General features: G+C 49.6%; 1 protein-coding gene across 2 annotated transcripts in view; it reads left to right on the forward strand.

Moving 5' to 3' along the window:
• The window catches only part of KIAA0232 (KIAA0232 ortholog), a 397,277-nt gene that overhangs the window by 351,848 nt on the left and 21,591 nt on the right, over positions 1-23,838 (forward strand). For both annotated transcript variants that reach the window (XM_078678507.1, XM_078678506.1), the window contains exon 8: positions 10,089-10,171. In XM_078678507.1, the coding sequence (XP_078534633.1) occupies positions 10,089-10,171 (83 nt within the window). The remainder of the gene's footprint in view (positions 1-10,088; positions 10,172-23,838) is intronic.

Consider the following 23,838-nt stretch of genomic DNA (forward strand, 5'->3'; position numbering starts at 1 on the left):
TTGCCTATGCTCCAAGGTATGTTGAAACACACAGAGGACATTTTCAAAGACCCTGTCTCAGGGCAAGAATTATTACTTCTTGGGTGGAGAAAAAATATAAGCCCACCCCCACCAACCCTACATACATTAAAGGCCAGTTACCTTTAGACTCTCTTGTAGTATCTAATGCTCGCAAGAGAGTCAATTTCCAAACATCCAGTGAAGCTCATCCTCCAGATAAGGTGTCCAAGCTTATTGACGCCTCGGGCAAAGGAGTAGCTTCAGAAGCAGCTAAGCATTGGCGTATTGCCAATGCTCAAGCTTTACTGGCTTTTTATGACGGGGCTCACTACGATGCGTTAGAAAAACTCATGCAGTTCTTACCAGACAAACATAAGACTACGGCTAACGACCTTATTCAAGAGGGTAAGCTCATTACAAATGCATCTAGCAGGTGTGCTCTAGATGCGGCAGACACAGCAGCCCGTACAATTACGAAGGCATGCTCGGTTGAGAAGTTCAGGCTTATTTTACTTTTATGGTTTTTATTTCAAGGACCGAATAAAGTTTATATTGATTGAGTGAGTGAGAGATGTCTGTGGACTGTGTGATGTTCATGCTGTTTGTCTAAGTGTGCCATGTGTTCCCCCTCACCAGCCACCCAGGGCCTATGTTCTTTCCCTAAAACTGTACTTTGGCAACCCCAATTGGCACCTCTCTGGCCACATGTAAGTCCCTTGTAAAAGGTATCCTGGGTACCAAGGGCACTGTGACCAGGGAAGGCCGCTGATGGTGCTTTTTGCGGGCATCCTTGATCCTGAGTGAACCCTTTTTCTAACCCTAGAAACTCAACCCTCAAGACTGTTTACTTACCTACAAACCGATGACCTCATTTCTCTCCATAGGATTGCATTGACTGTTTTCTTCTCAAAACTTTTAAGTGTTGAGGGTTTTTGGTAACCAATGTAACTGTGTTTTATTGGTAAAGTGTTTTACCTACCTTTGTCTATGAAATGTCCCATTGTGATAGCTATACAAAAGGGGGTGGTGATGGACGGAGCATCTGAACCAATCAAACACTCACACCCAGTCAACAGACCTGGGTTTAATCCATCACCGTTCTTTAGCCCACTCTGCCACCCCAGTTCAGACATAGCCATATGCAAATCAGTCTGACCCTGTGCCTCATGGGAAAGTGTCCAGCCCGAACTGCCAAGCCATGCCTTCCCTGGACCGGAAACAAGCTTCCTAGGACCGGTTTCTGGCATTTCAGCCGTCTTCAGCCAGGCTTGCTTGAATCCAGTGGCAAAGTGAGCAAAGGATTCACGTCTGAGCATACCCTGCCAACTTATGGCGGACAAAGCGGTACAAAAGGGGGTGGTGATGGACGGACCATCTGAACCAATCAAACACGCACACCCAGTCAACAGATCTGTGTTTAATCTATCACCGTTCTTTAGCCCACTCTGCCACCCCAGTTCAGACATGGCCATATGCAAATCAGTCTGACCCTGTGCCTCATGGGAACAGTCCAGCCTGAACGGCCAAGCCATGCCTTCCCTGGACCGGAAACAAGCTTCCTAGGACCGGTTTCAGGCATTTCAGCCGTCTTCAGCCAGGCTTGCTTGAATCCAGTGGCAAAGTGAGCAAGGGACTCACGTCTGAGCATACCCTGCCAACTTATGGCGAACAAAGCAGTACAAAAGGGGGTGGTGATGGACGGAGCATCTGAACCAATCAAACACTCACTGACTGGGGGTGAGTGTTTGATTTGCTCAAACGCTCCGTCCATCATCCCCTTTTGTATCCCATTGTGATAGCTAGGCATATTACACGGAGTTAAAAAAGTAATTTAAAAAGTACTCTAAAAAGTAATATGAAAAGTAATCACAAAAAATTTACAAATACTTACTGTTTTGAAATATTTTACAAACCTGTACCAAAAGTCATTTTCATCCAGCTTGCTTGTTTAATCAATCCGTCTTGAAAAGTACAATTCTATTTACCCCTTACCAAGTCCTGCTTGGTTCTAAAAATGAAATACAGCTAAAGAAATATTTTTGATGCAAACAGTTGGTCTAAGTTCAGTCTTTGAGTGTGTGACATAATTTCTTGCCTGATAGTGTACATTAAATGCTTAACACTACAGTCTGATAAAGCGTTACTGCTCCCACCACACTACAACAAATGGAGAGTAAGGTATTATCTACTTTTACCTTTGTAAGCCTTTGGGGATCCACTGGACTCTGTGAACACTATACCTTACTTTGGTATAATATATACAGAGCCAGCTTCCTACAGCAGGTGTGTGGAGGAAGCAGGACAACGTGAGTAGCGGGTTTCATTTGAGGAAGTTCAACATATCAATGCAAGAAACATGTTGTTGGATGACAAAAATTGAGCATCTCAACTTGCGGAGGGGAACCAATATGAGGTTGAGTGGAGTCCTTATTAGAGTAGATGTGAAAGGTGCTTGGAGACTTGTTGGAATTAGAAGTTGAGGCAATACAATGAATAATGGGTGATGTGCTTAGGCTGATGCACAAACCATGTGTGAAAGGATGCTCTGTGATTGTCCCCATCACAACTACTAAATGGAAGGATAAGTAGTTTCTGGCTGAAACCAAGTGGGCCAAAGCGTTGACAGTCATTGACTGGCTTTCTCTTTCCTTATTTGAGTTCTGAATCTTTGGCTCAGAAGAGAAACCTCGTGGAATTGAAGTGGCCTAGTAATTAGGGGCATAATGGCTTTCCAGCCAAAGCTGATTATGGAAGAACCGAGCCAAAGCTCTCTCAAAAACTTTTTGATGAACTTACCTCCAGTTGATAGTAGGTGGCAGTGAGTTAGGGTGCTGGAGTTTTACGTACTGGGGACTGTTGTTGGGTTGGATCGCAGTCGTTGAATAGTGCATCAGGACCCTTCTTCTGATAGATACATCTGCCAGTGGATTCCTCACCTTGTGAATATCCCCTTGCGTTAGCAACATTCGGAAATTATTTTTGTAGCTTCGCGCCGACGACGTCACAGAGGCACGCATTGCGCACAACTCCGATGACTTCACCGACACCATAATAGTCCCACGCCGGAGTGATGACGTCAGTTCCCTTTTTTCCGCTTCGTCGCCACTTACAGTTTCTTGGGATCTTCTATTGTGCGGATAGTAACTTTGTTACTATTGTGAACTTTTGTTCTGTATCTGTTTGGAGTGCTGTCTTCCATCAAAGAGGTCATCGAAAAAGACAGAATTTAAGCCATGCGACTCGTGTGCCAGGATGATGTCCATTACTGATCCTCATGGTGACTGTTTGTGGTGTCTGGGCTCGGATCACGATGTCAAGGGATGTCGTTCCTGTTCGAAGATGAACCCTAAGGCTCTTCGAGAACGAGAGGCGAAACTCCTTCTTGCCAAAATTAAGGGTAAGGATACCAAGAGGACTTTGAGGTCAAGATCAAGACGATCGAGGTAGGAGTCGGCTTCGAGGTCGGCTTCGGGGCATGCTTAGAGTTCCTCGAAGAAGAAGCATAAGAGGAGTCGGACTTGAAAAAAAAGTCATCTTCTCGAAGACATCATAAGGGCACGACATCTCCCTCTTCGGCTCGTAAGCCTGAAGGTGAGGCCTCGCCTTTGCAGTCTCTGTTTCCAACACCGAATCCGGAGTCGAATCAGTCTCCGGAGCCGTACCAGTCTTCGGTGCATGACGAAGAGGAAGTTGAGGCTCCTCAGGATTCGGCGACTCCAGTACACCAACCCGAGGAACAAGTGGAACAGGAGGAGTCGAATCCGGTACAGCCTCTTCAGGGGCAACCAGTGGGTTCGTACCCTCAGTTTCCTGGTCCAGGTCAGGACCCTTCGCATTTTCTTAACGCCATGTATGGCGTATATGCGAGAGCAATGTACCCCTTTGGTGCACCGGCTGGTCCCATGGGTTCATGGTCATTTAATCTGGGCATGCCTCAAGCTTATGCTCCGGCGCCTTTCTTGCCGTTTATGCCGGCGCCGATTCCACCGTGGCATAGCTCGGCTCCATCGAGGTCATCGACTCCACACATGGCGTCGCCGGCTCCGGAGCGACCTCGGGATCAAAATCGAGGTTCGACGCCGGTTCCAGCTTCTCATTCGAAGGCGGCTCCAGCTCCTCATTTGATGCCGGCTCCGACTCCGTCTGAGTCGTTACCGGATCAGACGACGTCGATTCGGATAGAGTGGTCGAGGCGTAGAGCGCTGCGCCTTGTGGAAGAGAGGAATTATGAGGAACCTGAGGTTGAAGAAGGCGAACTTCAGGATCACGAGGATTACTTTGAAGAGTTGCAGGATCCAAGTGGTTTGTAACTTTCACCGGAATGGGAGTTGCCCGCTGTATCTGACGCTCCTTCTAAGGATGTGGCTCCTTACCATGTGGTGATTAGGAAAGCTGCAGAACTCTTAAATTTGACTTTACCATCTGTGGAGTATAAGTCTAACATCCTTACGGAGGTTCTCCATTCTCCGTCCTCTGTGGTTGAGCCAACTCTACCATTTACTGAGGCTCTAACTGAATCTATATTGGAAGTCTGGAAGAGGCCTCTTACTGCTCCGGCGGTGTCAAAGTCAGTTGCTGGACGCTATAGGGTGGCACCTGGAGATCCTGAATTCTTGTCTATTCATCCTCTGCCAGAGAGCTTGGTGGTCCAGGCTGCTTGCTCAAAGAAATCGGCAGGTGCTTTTCCCCAGTTCCTGGAGATAGACTCTAAAAAGCAAGATCAAAATGCGAAAAAGGTGTTTTCGTCAAGTAGTATGGCCCTTAAATCCACGAATGCTACTTGTCTGCTAGGTAGATATGTTCATGCTTTGATGGACACAGTGAAGCATTTAACATCTAAGCTTCCTGAGGAGGATAGGAAGAACTTTAGTTAAGTGGTATCTGACACACAGGCTGCAGCTCGTCAGGTCATACAAAGTGGTATGGACACAGCGGATTCAGTGGCTAGGATCATGGGGTCTTCGATTGCCACTAGAAGAGCTGCTTGGTTAAAAACTTCCGAGTTTTCAGCTGATGTTCAGGCTGCTCTGATGGATTTGCCTTTTGATGGCACAGGCCTTTTCAGGAAGAAAGCTGATGCTGCCTTGAAAAAGGTTTAAAGATAGCAGAGCGACAGCAAGATCTTTGGGTCTGCAGACTAGAGGCTCTTTCACCAAGAAGTACAAGGGTTTTGAAAGGTCTACTTTTCGTACCTATAAGCAGAACCAACAGCAGCAACAGCAACAAAATACTTTGTACAAGTCCTACAGGGGTAGACAAAGGGGTCGTCCACGTGGACGTCAAGCCTCCTCCTCCTCTACTTCCTCCTCTAATACCCACCCCCCACCTACAACAGCAAAGCAGCCCTAGATCCGCCATTCCGGATCATGTGGGTCCTGTAGGGGGTCGGCTTACTTATTTTCTACGGGATTGGGAATCGGTTACATCAGATCTTTGGGTTCTCAATCTCGTAGAGATAGGTTATGCTCTTCCCTTTTGGGAATTCCCAACCAATTACCCTCCTTGCCAGGGTTTTTGCTCGGAGGACCATCTGTTGCTTCTTCAGGAAGAGGTACAGGTACTGTTCAAAAAGGGTGCGATAGAGGTGGTTCCAGAGCAGGAAAGGGGTCAGGGGTGCTACTCCCGGTATTTCTTGATCCCCAAGAAGGATGGCAGGCTTCGTCCAATCCTGGATCTCAGGATCTAGAACCTTTACCTGAAGCAGGAGAAGTTCAAGATGCTCACCCTTGTGCAGGTTCTTCAAGCGCTGCTGGAAGAAGACTGGATGGTGTCGATCGACTTGCAGGATGCGTATTTTCACATCCCAATCCTGAAGTCGCAAAGGAAGTATCTCAGTTTTACGGTGGGGTCGCAACACTACCAGTTTGCCGTACTTCCGTTTGGTCTTACTACTGCGCCTCGAGTCTTCACCAAGGTGATGGCTGTGGTGGCTGCACATCTCAGAAGGTCAGGGTTTCCGGTATTCCATTATCTGGACGACTGGCTGATCAAAGCAGAGTCTCCAGAGATAGTGCTCCATCATCTACAAGAGACAACTCAGTTGTTACACAGGTTGGGTTTTTCGATAATTGTACCCAAATCTCACCTGGTGCCCTCCCAGCGCAACCTGTTCATAGGTGCAGTACTGGACACAACTGTGTGTCGTGCATTCCCTCCAACTCAAAGGATTCGCGACATACAGGAGTTGATTCCTTTATTTTTCAATGGAGTGGTCTTTCCAGTCTTGAAGGTCCTTCGTCTGCTCGGTCTGATGGCTTCCTGCATTCTGTTGGTCAACCATGCACGCTGGCACATGAGGGTGCTCCAGTGGTGCCTCCGCAGGCAGTGGTATCAACACAATGGAGATCTCAGGGAGTCTGTGAGGATCTCCAGAGAAGCTGCAGCGGATCTGACTTGATGGGGGAGTGGAAGGCAACCTGTCTTAAGGGAATCCCTTTCAACTGCCTCCAGCTGTGGCCACAGTGATATCGGATGCATCCACTCTAGGGTGGGGTGCTCATCTGGGGGATCTGGAGGTCAAGGGTCTTTGGTCTCCAGAGGAAAGGTTGCTTCATATCAACCTTCTGGAATTGCGGGCGATACGTTTGGCACTCAAGGCCTTCCTCCCTTCCCTTCGCGGGCGGTCGGTTCAGGTCCTGACTGACAACACCACCGCGATGTGGTATGTCAACAGGGAGGAGTAGGGTCGCAGTGTCTTTGCAGAGATGCTCTGCGTCTCTGGTCCTGGGTTCAGGACCATCAGATTTGTCTGACGGCAAATCATCTGGCCGGAGTTCTGAACGTGCGTGCAGTCTCAGTCGGCAGATCTCCTCCGACCACGAGTGGAGGCTTCATCCAGAGGTAGTTCGTCACATCTTTCGGATGTGGGTAACTCCTCGGGTGGACCTGTTCGCCACTCACGAGAATGCTCACTGCCCGTCATTCTACAGTCTCCAGTTTCCGATGCAGGGATCCTTGGGGGACGCGTTTCAGTTGAGTTGGGATTCACAACTCCTTTGTGCGTTTCCTCCCATACCTTTGATTCCTCGGGTTCTGAGGAAGATTCGCCAAGACCGGGACAAAGTCATATTGATCGCCCCAGATTGGTCAAGAAGGGTGTGGTACACAGATCTTCTCCACCTCTCCTTGTGCCCGCCGCTCCGTCTCCCTCTCAGGGCAGACCTCCTCTCTCAGATGGAGGGGCAGGTTCTACACCCCCACCTCCAGACATTACACCTTTATGCCTGGAGATTGAACGGGGCAACCTGAATTCCTTTTCTCTCCCCCACCTGATGTGGTGGATGTCATTTTATCAGCTAGGCATGACTCCACCAAGTGCATCTATTCGTATAGGTGGTCTAAATTTGTATCCTGGTGTGGAGAGAATTCTGTTGATCCTTTGTTAGCTCGGTTGTCAGAAATACTTCAGTTTGCACTTTCATTGGCACAGCAGGGTTTTGCTGTAACTACGGTAAAAGGTTATTTATTTATCAGCTTTTATCTGTTTACCGGGTCAACCATGTTTGTTTAAATCTCCCGTTGTACTGAGATTTTTAAAGGGTTTAACTAATAAGTTTCCTCCTACTCCCTTTATTGTGCCTCAATGGGACTTGAACCTAGTCCTTACATATTTAATGGGTTCTCCTTTTGAGCCTTTACACAGGTGTCCTTTGAGACTTGTCTTTTAAGACTGTTTTTCTAGTCGCATTTACCTCGGCAAGGAGGGTAAGTGAACTTCAAGCTCTTAGTTCAAAGCCCCCATTCTTGACCATTCATGCTGAACAAATGGTTCTTAGGACCAGGGCTGCTTTTCTGCCTAAGTTGATTACTCCTTTCTATTTAGGACAGTCCATTACCCTACCTACTTTCTATCCTCCCCCTCACCCTTCTAAGGAGGAGGAGCGTCTTCACCGTCTGGACCCTAAGAGGGCGGTGAGCTTTTACCTTGATAGAACTAAAGACTATCGAGTGGATGACCAGCTCTTTGTGGGATTTGCTGGCTGCAAGAAAGGACGAGCTGTGCACAAGCGCACACTCTCAAGATGGATCATTCTATGCATCAAGATCTGCTACGCCCTAGCTGGTAAGGAACCTCCAGAGGGTATAAGGGCTCATTCTACTAGAGCAAAGTCATCAACATCTGCTTTGTCTAGAGGTGTTCCTGTAGAGGACATTTGTAGAGCAGCGACATGGGCCTCCCGCCACACTTTTGCAAAGCATTACTGCTTAGATAGCGAGATGAGGAGGGACGGCCATTTTGCGCGCTCTGTCCTTCAAGATGTTCTGGTATAGGAGAGTGGACACCCTCCTCCTGGAGTGGGGACTGCTGTGGGACTCTATTCACAAGGTGAGGAATCCACTGGCAGATGTATCTATCAGTAGAACAAGTTACTTACCTTCGGTAACACTTTTTCTGGTAGATACAGTATCTGCCTGTGGATTCCTCACATGCCCACCCGCCTCCCCGTTGTCCACTCTTCTATAACTTAGATAATGGCAATGTTTTAATGTATATATGTTATTCTTCTTGAATTACTGCATTGTCTTTACACTGTGCGTGTTATCTTGACTATTGTATACTGTGTACATATCTACTATTGTCGGTACGTCCGTGTGCCTCGAAGGCACGGAAAAAGGGCGGGACTGACGTCATCACGCCGGCGTGGGCCTATTATGGTGTCGGTGATGTCATCGGAGTCGCGTGCGATGCCGTGCCTCTGTGACGTCGTCCACGTCGGCGCGAAGCTACAAAAAGAATTTCCGAATGTTGCTGACGCAAGGGGATATTCACAAGGTGAGGAATCCACAGGCAGATACTGTATCTACCAGAAAAAGCGTTACCGAAGGTAAGTAACTTGTTCTTCTGGTGTGAGTGTATGGGGTAGATAAGCGTCCTGTTTTGCCTGCCTTTTGTTTCTCTACTATACCTCTTCCTCCATTAATTTGGTTTTTAAAAAATGTATAACATTTAGCATTACTAATTGGTGTTCAGTGCTCTCCTTTAAAACTGTATAATAGAGATTTTTGTTTCCGAGCTACTGCGGATGATCATACACTGCTTGTTATGTTTAATAATAATGAACACATTTCTCTTTCTTTTCTTGCTTTTTCTCTTTCTCTTTCTTCTTTTCTCTCTTTTCTTCTTTCTTCTCTCTTCTTTCCCTTCCTTTCTTTTCCTTGGGTACTCTAACTGATGGTGATACTCTTGATTCTTGTTTCTGATATATATTAATTGTTTTTACCATACTTAATTTATTTATCTGATTCTGGCGGGCTACCTTTGTTACAGATGTCTCTTTTACAACGCATGCTTGCCTACTATATTTTGATTGTTTTATCCTATATCAATTGTATCACTGACACTTGTATTGTATTGTGTATCTTCATTTGCTTTTTCATAATAATAAAATTCTTTGAAATGAAAATAAATAAATAATAATAATGAACACATTTGAACCAGCATATTCATAAGCATTAGTAGGTGTAAAATTGATCTTTTGGTGGCCACCACTTGCCTTTACACCTGGTTAGTACTCGTCAAACCTTTAAGTCCAAATTCCAAAAGTTTTTCTATGTGAGTGCTTTATTCTAGGACATTCAGGAAGAATTTGCACCCCGGTTGTGACTAGGGGGACACACGTCTAAGAGAATAATCTTACTGAATTGGGCCTTTTGTGACCATAAGTGAACAGTATCTTGGGGTGCTCATTATCAGCAGAAGTTAATTTCAGTTGTTGCTGGGAAATTTATGCTGTGTATCCTATCTTTTTTTAAATAAATGTATTACTTTTCATTTTGAGGCAAAATAAAGTAGCTTATATACTTGGTCATGTGTAAGGCACCTCTTTTTGTTCATATGCTACTATTATAGTTATTGCTATATTCACTTTCCTACATGTTCCAGAACATTGCTCTGAAAAGGTATTGCTGTTAAATAAAAATAAAAAGCTTACATACTTTGATGTGAATTTTGTAAATCAAAACTGTTTGTGGTTGTAAGCAATTTATCATTAGTGAACTATTGAAATGTTTAAAGCTGTCTTTTACATTTATTTACTTCTTTCATTTTAAAAATAAATGCATTTTCCCCTTCCCTTCCTCTTGAGCAGGCTATACAGATATTAAGGACGAGAATGGTGTTGAATTGTATCCTGGTGTTAAAGAAATTGCTGGCAACATTGAACATGATAAAGTAGGTGATCATCTGCTTAAACGGATTTAACCATGTGAAACGTTGCAAAATAGTTCAGAATCTTTTTGTTTATTTGAATTGCAATTGTTGACTTATGTACCTAGGTATTATATCTGGTAATAATCTGCATTCTAGCTGACTTTGGAATTTGGAGGTAGCATTTAATGGTATAAATGACTTCAAACCCTTTTGTGAGCAATCGCATAGTTCACTTTTTTGTAAGCTAGGATAACTGTTTTCTTGTCACGCACCGTTTATTTTATTTAAATTATTTATTACTTCAGAGTTTGCAACATCTACTTCCTATCTGAACAGAACATCCTTTTTTTGACACTCGTTTCCTTTTTTATTGGTAAGTTAAGCTGTTGTGAAAATGTATACTCTGAATTTGTGCCATATTAGGTATCTTCATTCTCATCAATTGATTGTTCCAGGATGCCTGCGTTAACAACCCATAGATTAGAACAATTCCCAACTGGTATCATTCAAAAGACAATTTCAAAGGTGTATGCAATATGCATTACATAAATGAACAGAAAGGAGTCTCTCCGTTTTTTTAAAAAAAAGGGTATTATTCACCACTTTGAGAGCAAGGCGGGTCTATTACATGGTAATACAGTTAAGCAGCACTGTACAGATCAAATCATGTGACAACCCGGTGGCACTTGGTGAAAAAGTGATATATGCACAGATATATACAGTGGGTGATGGTGATAGTGCAAGTGCTGGGGTAAACCTTAATTTGTGTAATTATTGTGTTCCCCTTACTAACACTCTATGGTTGTGCGCTGCTATTTGAAGGAACGTTTAGACTGTGGCCCTTTAATTGTAATTATTGTGTTTATCGTCCACAACAGTAGATGGTTCAGCCCTATTGTACCAATAACTGTAGCTGTACACGTTCCTATGCCCGTTGCCTTCCTCTCTTTTTACTGACTCTGTTCCCTCGCATTCCACCATGACCAGTGTTGAACCTTTCTTCGTTTCATTCTCCAGCGTTGCTGATTAACGAACGCGTCCCTGTTCCCATCACTACCCTTCCTGTTTGCCGTCGTTGCCACCGCAACCGACAGACACACCCCTTGTCCCGCCCCCTCCTGCGCGCCGTGCTGACTCCACCCCCTTTTTGGTTTCCATTATCCCAGTCGCTGCCACCCAGCCGCGCGGAGCTCCTGCATTCACTGCGAGCCTCAGTCCCTTGCGATAGTCCTCATCGCCCCCTCCGCCTGGATTTACTCAGGTATGTTTTAAACGCGCAATTCTGGTGCGATCACGTTTTGATTTTGACAGCCAACTGTACCCTGTCAATACCTGACCCCCACTCTACTTTCCTTCATTAACAGACGCTGCTTGGTCCCGCTGAACTGAGCCTTCCAAATTGGCGATCAGGTAATCACTGGTTGTCGTACGGGACGATGTTACCCCTAGTGCCCGACCCTGTTTCTAGTCCTTAATTTAATCTCTCTTCTCCGCAGCTTTGGACCTACAACTGAACACCCGTATCCCTGCCACCCATGCGACTCCTGCCTTGGGTGTCCATGTAAGTGCCCCAGTCCTTTGTGCTCTCTTGTAACTGTGCCATTGCGCCTTTCATACCCTCCCTGTAACTGTGCCATTCCCTTTATTGTCTCCCCTTTGTCGGTCATTAATATCTCGCGCCCCCGCGCTTCCTCATTTACTGCAGTCGCTTTTACCCGCACGCCGCTGCCCTAATTCCACGTCTGGACCCATTGCGCCCTAACTTCCACCCCCAGGATTTTTCCTTATCCACAGCCATTTGTCTCCTGAATTGGCTTTTCCAGCTATTGGCCGTCCTCCCGCCTTTTCCTCCTACGCTTTAGGCAAATGCAGTCGCGCCCTCCATCACCCTCTTACCTTGCGCTCTCCTCCCTGCCACCCTAATTACCCGCCCTCCTTTCCCCCACAGCACTGTTTTCATCGACAACCCTGTCCTGATGACGATCCCGACTGACGGGGATCGAAACGCCGTCGACCACACAGCTTAAATTTTATGGCGCCTATTATGTTTTGTACTCCTGGAAAATTTACCTATTCATGTTTTAAGTGATTACAACTTGATCTTTGGAGCCACTACCTATATTATTTCACAAATTGTCACAACGCGCCGACCACGCTGTTTTACCCCAGCACTTGCACTATCACCATCACCCACTGTATATATCTGTGCATATATCACTTTTTCACCAAGTGCCACCGGGTTGTCACATGATTTGATCTGTACAGTGCTGCTTAACTGTATTACCATGTAATAGACCCGCCTTGCTCTCAAAGTGGTGAATAATACCCTTTTTCCAAAAAAAACGCAGAGACTCCTTTCTGTTCATTTATGTAATGCATATTGCATACACCTTTGAAATTGTCTTTTGAATGATACCAGTTGGGAATTGTTCTAATCTACAGTATACACCCATCCCAACGTGGTTTATGGGTCCCCTCCTGTTATTCTTACACATGCGTTAACAACCCAGCGCTAAGCTCTGGCAATGAATCCTTGCTAATTGAATCTGGCATTGTTGTGACCACGAGAAATCACGCTGGCTGCAAGCAACTATTATTCCATTTGAAATTTCCAATTAATTTCATTTAGCAGGTGCTGCATATAGAGATCTGTTTGCCCACTCTCAGTGAATTGATCGAAGATTTGTGAAAGGGTTTTACTGAATTTCATTGAAAACAATTGTTCCCACTGTTTGTATATTATGGCACATACCACTAAGGTGATAAAGATAGCAAAAGTGGGTGAAAGGAGCTACTGAAAAAGCTAGGTCTTGCTATTTGTTATTAAGTGGAGCCACACAGGGATTGGAGTTTCAAAACGTCATTAGGAAACGAAGAAAAGACGCAGCCACCCATGCAAGATTTTTTGATCTGTGGAACACAGAATTAATTGAAGGAAAAGCCTAGCGCAAAAGGTGTAAAGTGTGGCATGGTAAATGCATAATTTGTTCCTGAGGAATGTGGCACTAGAGTTGTTTTGGGCTCTGTGAACCACGTAGTGGGAGCACACACCATTTTTAGGTCTAGCCTAAGTAGCGCCCATGCGCTGCCTGCAAGACCTGCTGTAATTACTATAGGGAGTGTAATCCCGCCTGCTGCTTGCTATTCTTTCACTCCTGCTTTTCTCTTCTTTCAGAAGGGAAGCACAAGTGAACCCTACTCACTATAGAACCAGGGTGCGTACTTTATATAGGAAACAGCGGTTCCAGTGGGGTAATATATTTACTTAGTATGGTAACAGTAAAGCATAATAGCAATTATAGTATAAGGGTTATGGGGGATGTTGGAGAGAAAAGGCTGCTGACACCAAAGATTTTTTATGACAATGCAGTTGTATTTCAAAAACATATAAATAGTAACAGCATATACATTATACAAAATACATTTTTATCCAGTATTTGGGTGTCTTTCATAGATTCACATGCCTGAATCATTCCCCGTCGTCGAGACGGGAGCCTCCGGTATATAAAAAAGTAATGTCCTACAGACATACATAGAAAAGAATAGGCCTAAGGATCTCACCTTAGTGACATATCCACGTCCTTTTGTAGGAAGGACCAAACAGTGCAGGCCCAAGGGTCCCACCTTGGTGGCCTATCTGAGTCCTTTTGTAAAAAGGACCAAAATAAAGAGAACCAACCAATCAGCTACTACCTCCTTCTAGAACCTTCCTGTCAGGAGCCCAAGTCTCTCAGATTTTCTACCGCACGTTGTGCTAGGGAGTCTCCACCTGAGTTCTCCTCAGGAATCTACTTCTTTCTTCAAAAAGACTTTATTCAACTTATATAATTATGTCTGATAGCTAGAAAAGAGTTCTCTTTAGGGCCTGTTCCTCCTGCAGCAAGAAAAGACTTCATGTAGAGGATAAACATGAAACTTGTTTATATTGTCTTTACCCTCAACATCAAGCCAAGGACTGCAAGATATGTAGGACCTTCTCGAACAAGACCCTCAAGGACCGAGAAGGACGCCTACTACTCTGGCTCAACAGACTCAAGACCAAGACAGATGACTTGGTGTCGGAAGGTGAGAGTGTTTCTGGAACTTCACATTTTTCCTTGAAGAGGCCAATGGTTACTTCACCTAGCCCCTCAGACACCCCTCCTATGAAGACTTCCAAAAAGTCCTCAGAGGGCAAGACCTCAGTGTCTGGCAAGGAACTTCCTGTCACCAGGAAGCAGCCGCTGGTCCCGACGACGGCGTCAATGGTTTATTCAGCGCAAAAGACTGTCTCGACGTCGACGACGACAGTGTAGACGACGACTGCATCGTCGGCTACCTCCTCGACGACGAGGATGACGCCTTCATCGTCGGCGAGTAGACCTACGCCGTCGACCATCCCAGTCACTCCATCGACGACGATATTACCGTCGACGACGAGATCGCCGTCGAAGACATCAACGACGACGCCGTCGACGAAAACCACACCGTCGACGAAGCCTATCTCGTCGACGAGGAGCATACCGTCGACGACCGGAAAACCGTCGACGGTGGAGAAATTGCCGTCGGCGAAGACGGCGTCGATGAAGACTCCGTCTACAGAGACACCGTCGGCGAAGGTGCCTAACACGGCACCGTCGACGACCGCAGGGCCATGGAAAGAGTCTGCACTTTTATCGCATGCCATGGATGCCTTTCCACCTCAAGTAAGCCATGTCACAGTCAAAATCACAAAAAAGCCAATTACGCCAGTCCTGACGTCGCCCAGTAAGGTGCAACAACTACCTCCAGCCTGCCTATTACAAGGTGAGGAGTCAGATGAAGATTCATATACACAAGCAACTAGTCCATCAGACTTGGTGCTTAAGTGTCAAACCACAGACGAGGAGCCGGAGGAGGAGGACCATGTAGAGCAATCAGTCCACACTCAAATCCAGACACAGGTTACACCAATGGTGGGTCTCCCAGCATCCATCGTCTCGGATCTCCAATTCCTAATAAAGGATTACAAAGAAAGGTTTCCGGAGAAACCCACTACACCTACACTTCCATCTGCACAGGTGCCAGCTCCTTCGTCTCGCCATAAACCACCTCCACTGGTACTTGAGAAAGTACAGGAACCAATTCAAGACATTCTCTCATCTGATGAAGAGGAGAGAGAACAAGAAGAGGGTGCAGACCAGGACTATGTGGCACATTCTCCGGCCTCTCCAGAACCACAGTCTTCGGAATCACCAGCTGCAGACATCGGTGGATTCCACAATCTCATAGAGCGGGCTGCCAAAAGATTCCATATGTCTATGGAAATGCAGGAGACTGAATGCTTCCTTTACGATTTCACTAAAGTCGACAAGGTCAATCCCAATCATTGACTTTATCTGGAAACAAGGCAAACAGCTCATGCACACACCAGCTTCTATACAAGTGGTAGTGCCCAGACTAGATAAAAAATACAAGGCAACATCATCGGCGCCAGCATGCCTCATAGGTCACCCCAAGGCAGATTCTGTAGTCACTCAAGCGGCACAGAAAAACTCGCGTAATCCAGCATCGCCTCTGTCGACGCCACCTGACAAGGAAGGCAGAAAACTGGATGCGGTTGGTAAACGCTTCTCTACCACTTTGGCCATGACGGTGAAAGTGGCGCATTCAATTGCACTTCTGGGCCGTTACAATCTTCAACTCTGGGCAGACATTGCACCCTATCTTTCTAATCTGCCAGAAGATCTCAGAGAGGAGGCTCATTCGCTCCTCTTAGAAGGCCAAATATCTGCTTCCGAACTCATCGACTGCACGATTGACGTCGCCATGACTGGTTTCCGGCAGCTGGCAGGTGCTGCCGTAATAAGACGACAGGGTTGGCTCAAGGCCACCTCCTTCCGCCAGGAAGTGCAAACAAGAATCCTCGATATGCCTTATGATGGCCAGCACCTCTTTGGTGAACAAATTGACGGGCCCTCACCACTATTAAAAAGGACACGGACACTGCCAAGGCTCTTGGAACTCTGCAATTCCGGACCCAGTCCTTTCGTGGCAACAGAGGAAGAGGACAACCTTCATATAGGGGTTCCTACCAGAATAGGTCTTCCTATTCGTACTCCCAAAGCAAACCACAATTCCAACAGCGGCAAAACCAACAGGGGCGCCAGACTTCCTACGGCAAGTCGAACTACAGAGGAAAAACCCAAAAACGACCTGCTGGCAACTGCCAATGACTCGTTTCTATGGCCAGCCCATCCACCATTGCATTCTTTACAACTTGGAGGAAAACTAACATACTTCCTGAAAAAATTGGCAAAAAATAACAACGGATCGGTGGGTTCTCCAACTCATTCAGTTTGGACATTCCCTAGAATTTGTCTCAATTCCCCCAACGACACCACCTTACAAACAATCCCACAGGCACCTACGGTTGCTTCTTCAGGAAATAGCTTCCATGTTAAAAAAGGGGGCGATAGAGAGAGTTCCACAGGCCCACGGGGGAAAGGTTTCTACTCTCATTTCTTCCTAATTCACAAAAAAGGAAAAAAGTGGCGGCCAATCCTAGACCTCAGGGCACTCAACGTGTTCCTAAAGAAACAATCGTTCCGTATGGTAACTCTACAGGAAATCCTGGGTCTCCTGGAGGAAGGGGACTACATGACGTCCTTAGACCTTCAGGACGCCTACTACCACATTCCTACCGTCAAAGGGCACAGGAAGTACCTCAGGTTTGCGGTAGCAGGACAACACTACCAATTTCGTGTCCTTACATTCGGCCTCAAATCTGCCCCACGGATATTTACCAAATGCCTCTCCCCTGTGGCAGCCTTCCTCCATCAACAGGGCCACCAGGTGTTCCCATACCTGGACGACTGGCTGGTAAAAGCACCATCCGCGACCGCCGCAGCCTCATCCTTCAGCGCCTGTCTGGATATTTTCCATCGACTAGGCTTGACCCTCAACCGCGAGAAGTCGGCACTGGAACCCGCCAAAGTCATCACGTTCCTTGGAGCGACTCTGGACACGGAACGCGTCAGAGCTTTCCCCTCTCAGGAGAGAAAGGTCAAACTCATCTCCCTGGCCAAGTCAGTGGCTTCACGGAAGACTCTACCGGTCCGCACCTTCAAGTCCCTCCTCGGCATGATGTCTTCATGCATAATGCTCATTCCCCACTGCCGCCTCAAAATGCGCCCTCTCCAAGAGGAACTAACAAAGCAATGGACACAAGCTACGGGATCTTTCGAGGACCGCATACGCGTCACTCGAACCATGGTCGACCACTTACAGTGGTGGAGATCGCTCAGACATTTGTCACAGGGACTACCGTTCCTGCTCCCAGCAGAACCACATGTAATAACAACGGATGCATCCCTGGAAGGGTGGGGAGCGGTACTCCAAGAACTCCAGATCAACGGCAAGTGGACGACACAGGAAACCAAGCTCCATATCAATCTGCTGGAGTTAAGAGCGGTCTTCCTGGCTCTCCAAGCGTTCCTACCACGCATTCGAAACTCCCCAGTGCTCGTCAGGACGGACAACACCATGACGATGCACTACCTGAACAAACAGGGGGGGACGCGAGCGCTCTCGCTATCTCGAGAATCGCAAAGAGTTTGGAACTGGCTTCTGGAACATGGAATAACGTTGAAAGCGGAGTACGTCCCGGCCAAGGACAATGTCTTGGCGGACGCCCTGAGCAGAGCGAGGTCTCCTTCCCACGAATGGGAACTAGACTCGGAGGTGCTGGAGCATATCTTCGCGGAGTGGGGAACCCCGCGAATAGACCTCTTTGCCACCAGAGAGAACGCCAAATGCCCACGCTTCGCAAGCAGGCATCACCACTCAACCCTCGGGAATGCATTTTCCATCACATGGCGCAACGTATTTGCGTACGCCTTTCCGCCATTCCCACTGATACCCAGGGTTCTCAGGAAAATGAAGTCAGAGCCCTGCACTCTGATCCTAATTGCTCCATCCTGGCCGAGGCAGCACTGGTTCACGGAACTTCATCGCCTCTCTGCCCGGCCTCCTCTTCGCCTGCAGCATTTTCCAGCCCTGCTCACGATGTCCCAAGGGCAGGTTCTCCACCCGAATCTGAGCTCTCTGAAGTTGTCAGCCTGGCTCCTGAATACCGCGAATTCAGCCACCTGAACATCCCGCAGGAATGCAGAGACGTCCTTGCGAAAGCTAGAGCTGACCGCACTAATAAAACCTACTCACTAAAATGGAAGCGATTCTGTTCCTGGTGTGTGGCTAATGGCTTGCACCCCTTCCACACCACTCCACAGCAGCTGCTGCCATACTTATTGCATCTTGCGCAATCAGGCCTTGCACATGCATCCATCAAAGGCGATTTCCAGATTCACAAGGACTGCTACGGGCCCATCCCTGTGGGCGGACAGACTTATAAAACAATTCCTCAAAGGCCTATTCATGTCCTTTCCACGACCAAGACCAATTTCTCCATCGTGGCACCTCAATGTGGTACTTCTTCAGTTAATGAAGCATCCCTTCGAACCCATCCATAAGGCGGAGATCAAATTCCTCTCCTGGAAAACGGCCCTTGCCAGAAGGGTCAGTGAGTTGCAGGCTCTCTCCATCCAAGATCCCTTTATGCAATTCAGGGAAGACCGAGTCATTCTCCGGACTAACCCTCGGTTCATTTCAAAAGTCCCCTCGGACTTCCACCTTAACGAACCGGTGGTGCTTAGATCATTCTTCCCAAATCCTACCACTGCAGCCGAGAGAACACTGCATTCGCTAGATCTGAAGAGATGTCTTAAATTCTACATCGACAAGACACAACACTTCCGAAAGTCATCCCAACTCTTTATTGCCTTTAGTAGACCACGGAAAGGCATGCCCCTGACAAAACAGAGTATTTCAAGGTGGATTTCTTCTGCGATCACCTTTTGTCACGACAAGGCCGGACGGCCTCTGGACTCACGAGTCAAAGCTCATTCGACAAGAGCCATGTCTGCGGCGCTGTTCGCTGGAGTGCCGGTATTGGACATCTGCAGAGCGGCGACCTGGAAGTCCCCGCACACCTTCACCAGGCACTACTGCCTGGATACTGAGCTGATGAAGAATGCAGCAGTCGGCCGAGCAGTGCTTCGCCATCTATTCCAGTGAGGTGAGCCTTCCTACATCCCTCCATCCTTTACTGGTATGCACATTCTTTTACTAATATATACATGACAATGCATTTTGGTGGTTTGCAGTCGCGTGATATGTATTATCTACAGACTCATATCTGATGTTCCATCACAAATGTGCATAATGTATTGCTTGCTACTCTGATTCAGGCATGTGAATCTATGAAAGACACCCAAATACTGGATAAGAAATGCGTTACTTACCTGTAACTGCAGTTATCCAGTATTAGTGTCTTTCATAGATTCACATGCACCCTCCCGCCTCCCCTGGCAGGGTCACCTATCTCTCTAACGAGTTTATGCCTAACTAGCTTGGTGTGTACGAAAATCTGAGAGACTTGGGCTCCTGGCAGGAAGGTTCTAGAAGGAGGTAGTAGCTGATTGGTTGGTTTTCTTTATTTTGGTCCTTTTTACAAAAGGACTCAGGCCACCAAGGTGGGACCCTTGGGCCTGCTCTGTTTGGTCCTTCCTACAAAAGGACGTGGATAGGTCACTAAGGTGAGATCCTTAGGCCTATTCTTTTCAATGTATGTCTATAGGACATTACTTTTTTATATACCGGAGGCTCCCGTCTCGACGACGGGGAATGATTCAGGCATGTGAATCTATGAAAGACACTAATACTGGATAACTGCAGTTGCAGGTAAGTAACGCATTTCTTACAGTGCAAAAGTGCCCCCAGTGTGTTATGAAGAACCAAAAAAAGCGACAGTTGAGGAGGCACACTTGAATCTATGTGGGGGCTACCACCATTATCAGGCCACCACAAATGTGGTAACTGTGTTGCCTGTCCACACACAACTCACATTTCATATGTATGAAGAGAGGGTGCTGTTTGTCAGGCAACAACAGAAACTTATGAGTTCACATATCAAGATCAAAGAATTTGATCCAAGGGCCCCAGATTTTGGTATGTTTGTGTGGGTATCTCTTGCTACATGTGCTGAATCAGTAGTATGCCATTCAATCCAACCCCGTGCATCCTCACACCATTGTTGCTGTCAGTGACAGCCAACACTTGGCTATATCTCTCCTGGTGATAGCCTTCCCAACCCTATTAGTGTTCTCATACGTATGGGGTTTCACTCATCCATTTTCCCAGTATCATAAGTTTAGGTCATAAGGTCCCTGGCAGGTGTTATATCTGACAGTATTCGTGTGATAGAGGTCTAGTATCTTTGTATTAATGCGCATAACCAAGTCACGTGAAAGAAAATCCCATTTTTTGTTTCTCATCCCAAGCATAGCAGGGAGGGGAGTCCATCCTCTCTAGCCTTTCTGGTGTGCAGTGTAGTCTGTGCATATATTTAAATGGGACGTGTCCAAGTGTGGCAGAGATTGCCACTGTTTGGACCGCCATTTTTAGGTCTCGCTGAGCAATGCGTAAGCATTGTGGCGAGATTCTAGTAAGCAGTCCGAAAAGTCTACCTAAACTGCGGATTAGACACAGTTTATGTGAGACAGGCGCGTGCACGCCAGCCACGTCACACACCACCATTTGTCTGTGCCTTGGCATCAGAATTCTAAGGCTGCCACTCCCCCGCATCAGACTTCAAAGGAATGCGCTCCCGCCACAGCAAAGCCGAGAGCTTGTTTCTGGACGAAAGTGAAAGCCTACCGTGCTTTGTTTACAGTAGCCTTGCTCCTCAAATGCTGTTGCTGTGTTGCCAGCACCCGACTTGATAGCTGCAATGCTACATCCGCTATGCTTTCCCTCTAGACACGTTGATCCCTCGCAGACTGTGCTGACTCTGCCCTTCCTGATTCTGAAACTGACCAATGCAGTCGCCACACAGTCTCTTCTCTCTATCTTATGTCGTCTGCCCTGCCACCTTCTGAAAACTGACCAATGCAGTCGCCACACAGTCTCTTCTCTCTATCTTATGTCGTCTGCCCTGGCCACCAATTTACTTCGGGCCCTCACACCTCTCACCCTCCACACCCTCACACACCCTCACAAGCCCTCACATGCCCTCACACCCTCACCCTCACAACCCTCACCCTCACAACACCTCCTCCCTTCACCCCCACACCCCTGCACCCTTACACCCCCTGCACCCTTACACCCCTCGCCCTTACACCAATCACCCCCACACCCCTCACCCTCGCACCCCCTCACACCCCTCACCCTCGCACCCCCTCACCCTCGCACCCCTCACCCTCGCACCCCCTCGCACCCCCTCACCCTCACACACCCTCACCCACACACACCCTCACACCTCACACCCCCTCACCCCTCACACCCCCTCACCTTCACACACCCTCACCTCCCTCACCCTTCCCCTCACACCCCCCTAACCCTCACCCTCCCCCCCCCCACCCCCTCACCCTCACACCCCCTCACCTCACCCCTCACCCTCACACCTCCTCACCCTCACACCCCCTCACCCTCACCACCCCCTCACCCTCCCACCTCACACCCCCTCACCCTCACACCCCTCACCCTCTCACTCCCTCACCCTCTCACTCCTCACCCACTCACTCCCTCACCCCCTCACCCTCACCCCCTCACCCTCACCCCCTCACCCTCACCCCTCACCCCCACACCCTCACTCCCTCACCCTCACTCCCTCACCCTCTCATTCCCTCACTCCCTCACCCTCACTCCCTCACCCTCACTCCCTCACCCTCACTCCCCCCACCCTCCCTCACTCCCTCACCCTCACTCACTCCCTCACCTCATTCCCTCACCCTCATCCCTCACCCTCTCACCCTCACTCCATCACCCTCTCACTCCCTCACCCTCTCACTCCCTCACCCTCTCACTCCCTCACCCTCTCACTCCCTCACCCTCTCACTCCTCACCCTCTCACTCCTCACTCTCTCTCCCTCACCCTCTCACTCCTCACCCCTCTCTCCCTCACCCTCTCACTCCCCCTCACCCTCCCTCACCCTCGCACCCCTCACCCTCTCACCCCTCGCACCTCGCACCCTCGCACCCCTCACCCTCGCACCCCTCACCCTCGCACCCTCACCCTCGCACCCTCACCCTCGCACCTCGCACCCCTCACCCTCGCACCCCCTCATCCCTCGCACCCCTCACCCTCGCACCCCTCACCCTCGCACCCCTCACCCTCGCACCCCTCACCCTCGCACCCCTCACCTCGCACCCCTCACCCTCGCACCCCTCACCCTCGCACCCCTCACCCTCGCACCCCTCACCCTCCGCACCCCTCACCCTCGCCCCCTCACCCTCGCACCCCTCACCCTCGCACCCCTCACCCTCGCACCTCGCACCCTCACCCTCGAACCCCTCACCCTCGCACCCCTCACCCCCCTCGCACCCCTCACCCCCCTCGCACCCCTCACCCCCGCACCCCTCACCCTCTCACTCCCTCACCCACTCACTCCCTCACCCACTCACTCCCTCACCACTCACTCCCTCACCCTCACTCCCTCACCCTCACTCCCTCACTCTCACTCCCTCACTCCCTCACCCTCACTCCCTCACCCTCACTCCCTCACCCTCACTCCCTCACCCTCACTCCCTCACCCTCACTCCCTCACCCACTCCCTCACCCTCACTCCCTCACCCTCACTCCCTCACCCTCGCCCCCCTCACCCTCGCCCCCCTCACCCCCTCACCCTCACGCCGCCAACACCCTCTCACCCCCTCACCCCTTCACGCCACCACACACCCTCTCACCCCCTCACGCCGCCACACACCCTCTCACCCCCTCACCCTCTCACCCCCTCACCCGCTCATCCTCATGCCGCCACACACCCTCACCCCCTCACGCCGCCACACACCCTCTCACCCCCTCACCCCCCTCACCCCCCCACCCCCTCACCCCCACGCCGCCACACACCCTCGCACCCCTCGCCCCCTCACCCCCCTCGCACCCTCACCCCTCACCCTCGCCCCCCTCACCCTCGCCCCCCTCGCCCTCGCCCCCCTCACCCTCGCCCCCCTCGCCCTCGCCCCCCTCGCCCTCGACCCACCGCCTCGCCCCCCTCGCCCTCGCCCCCCTCGCCCTCGGCCCCCCTCGCCCTCGCCCCCTTGCCCTCGCCCCCTGCCCTCGCCCCCTCACCCTCGCCCCCTCACCCTCGCCCCCCTCACCCTCGCCCCCTCACCCTCGCCCCCTCACCCTCGCCCCCTCACCCTCGCCCCCCTCACCCTCGCCCCCCCTCACCCTCGCCCCCTCACCCTCGCCCCCTCACCCTCGCCCCCTCACCCTCGCCCCCTCACCCTCGCCCCCTCACCCTCGCCCCCTCACCCTCGCCCCCTCACCCTCGCCACCCTCACCCTCGCCCCCTCACCCTCGCCCCCCTCACCCTCGCCCCCCTCACCCTCGCCCCCCTCACCCTCGCCCCCCTCACCCTCGCCCCCCTCACCCTCGCCCCCCTCACCCTCGCCCCCCTCGCCCCCCTCACCCTCGTCCCCCTCACCCTCGTCCCCCTCACCCTCGTCCCCCTCACCCTCGTCCCCCTCACCCTCGCCCCCCTCACCCTCGCCCCCCTCACCCTCGTCCCCCTCACCCTCGTCCCCCTCACCCTCGCCCCCCTCACCCTCGTCCCCCTCACCCTCGCCCCCCTCACCCTCGCCCCCCTCACCCTCGCCCCCCTCACCCT

This window comes from Lissotriton helveticus, chromosome 2_2 (genome assembly GCF_964261635.1).
Source record: "Lissotriton helveticus chromosome 2_2, aLisHel1.1, whole genome shotgun sequence".
NCBI classification, from domain to species: Eukaryota; Metazoa; Chordata; class Amphibia; order Caudata; family Salamandridae; genus Lissotriton; species Lissotriton helveticus.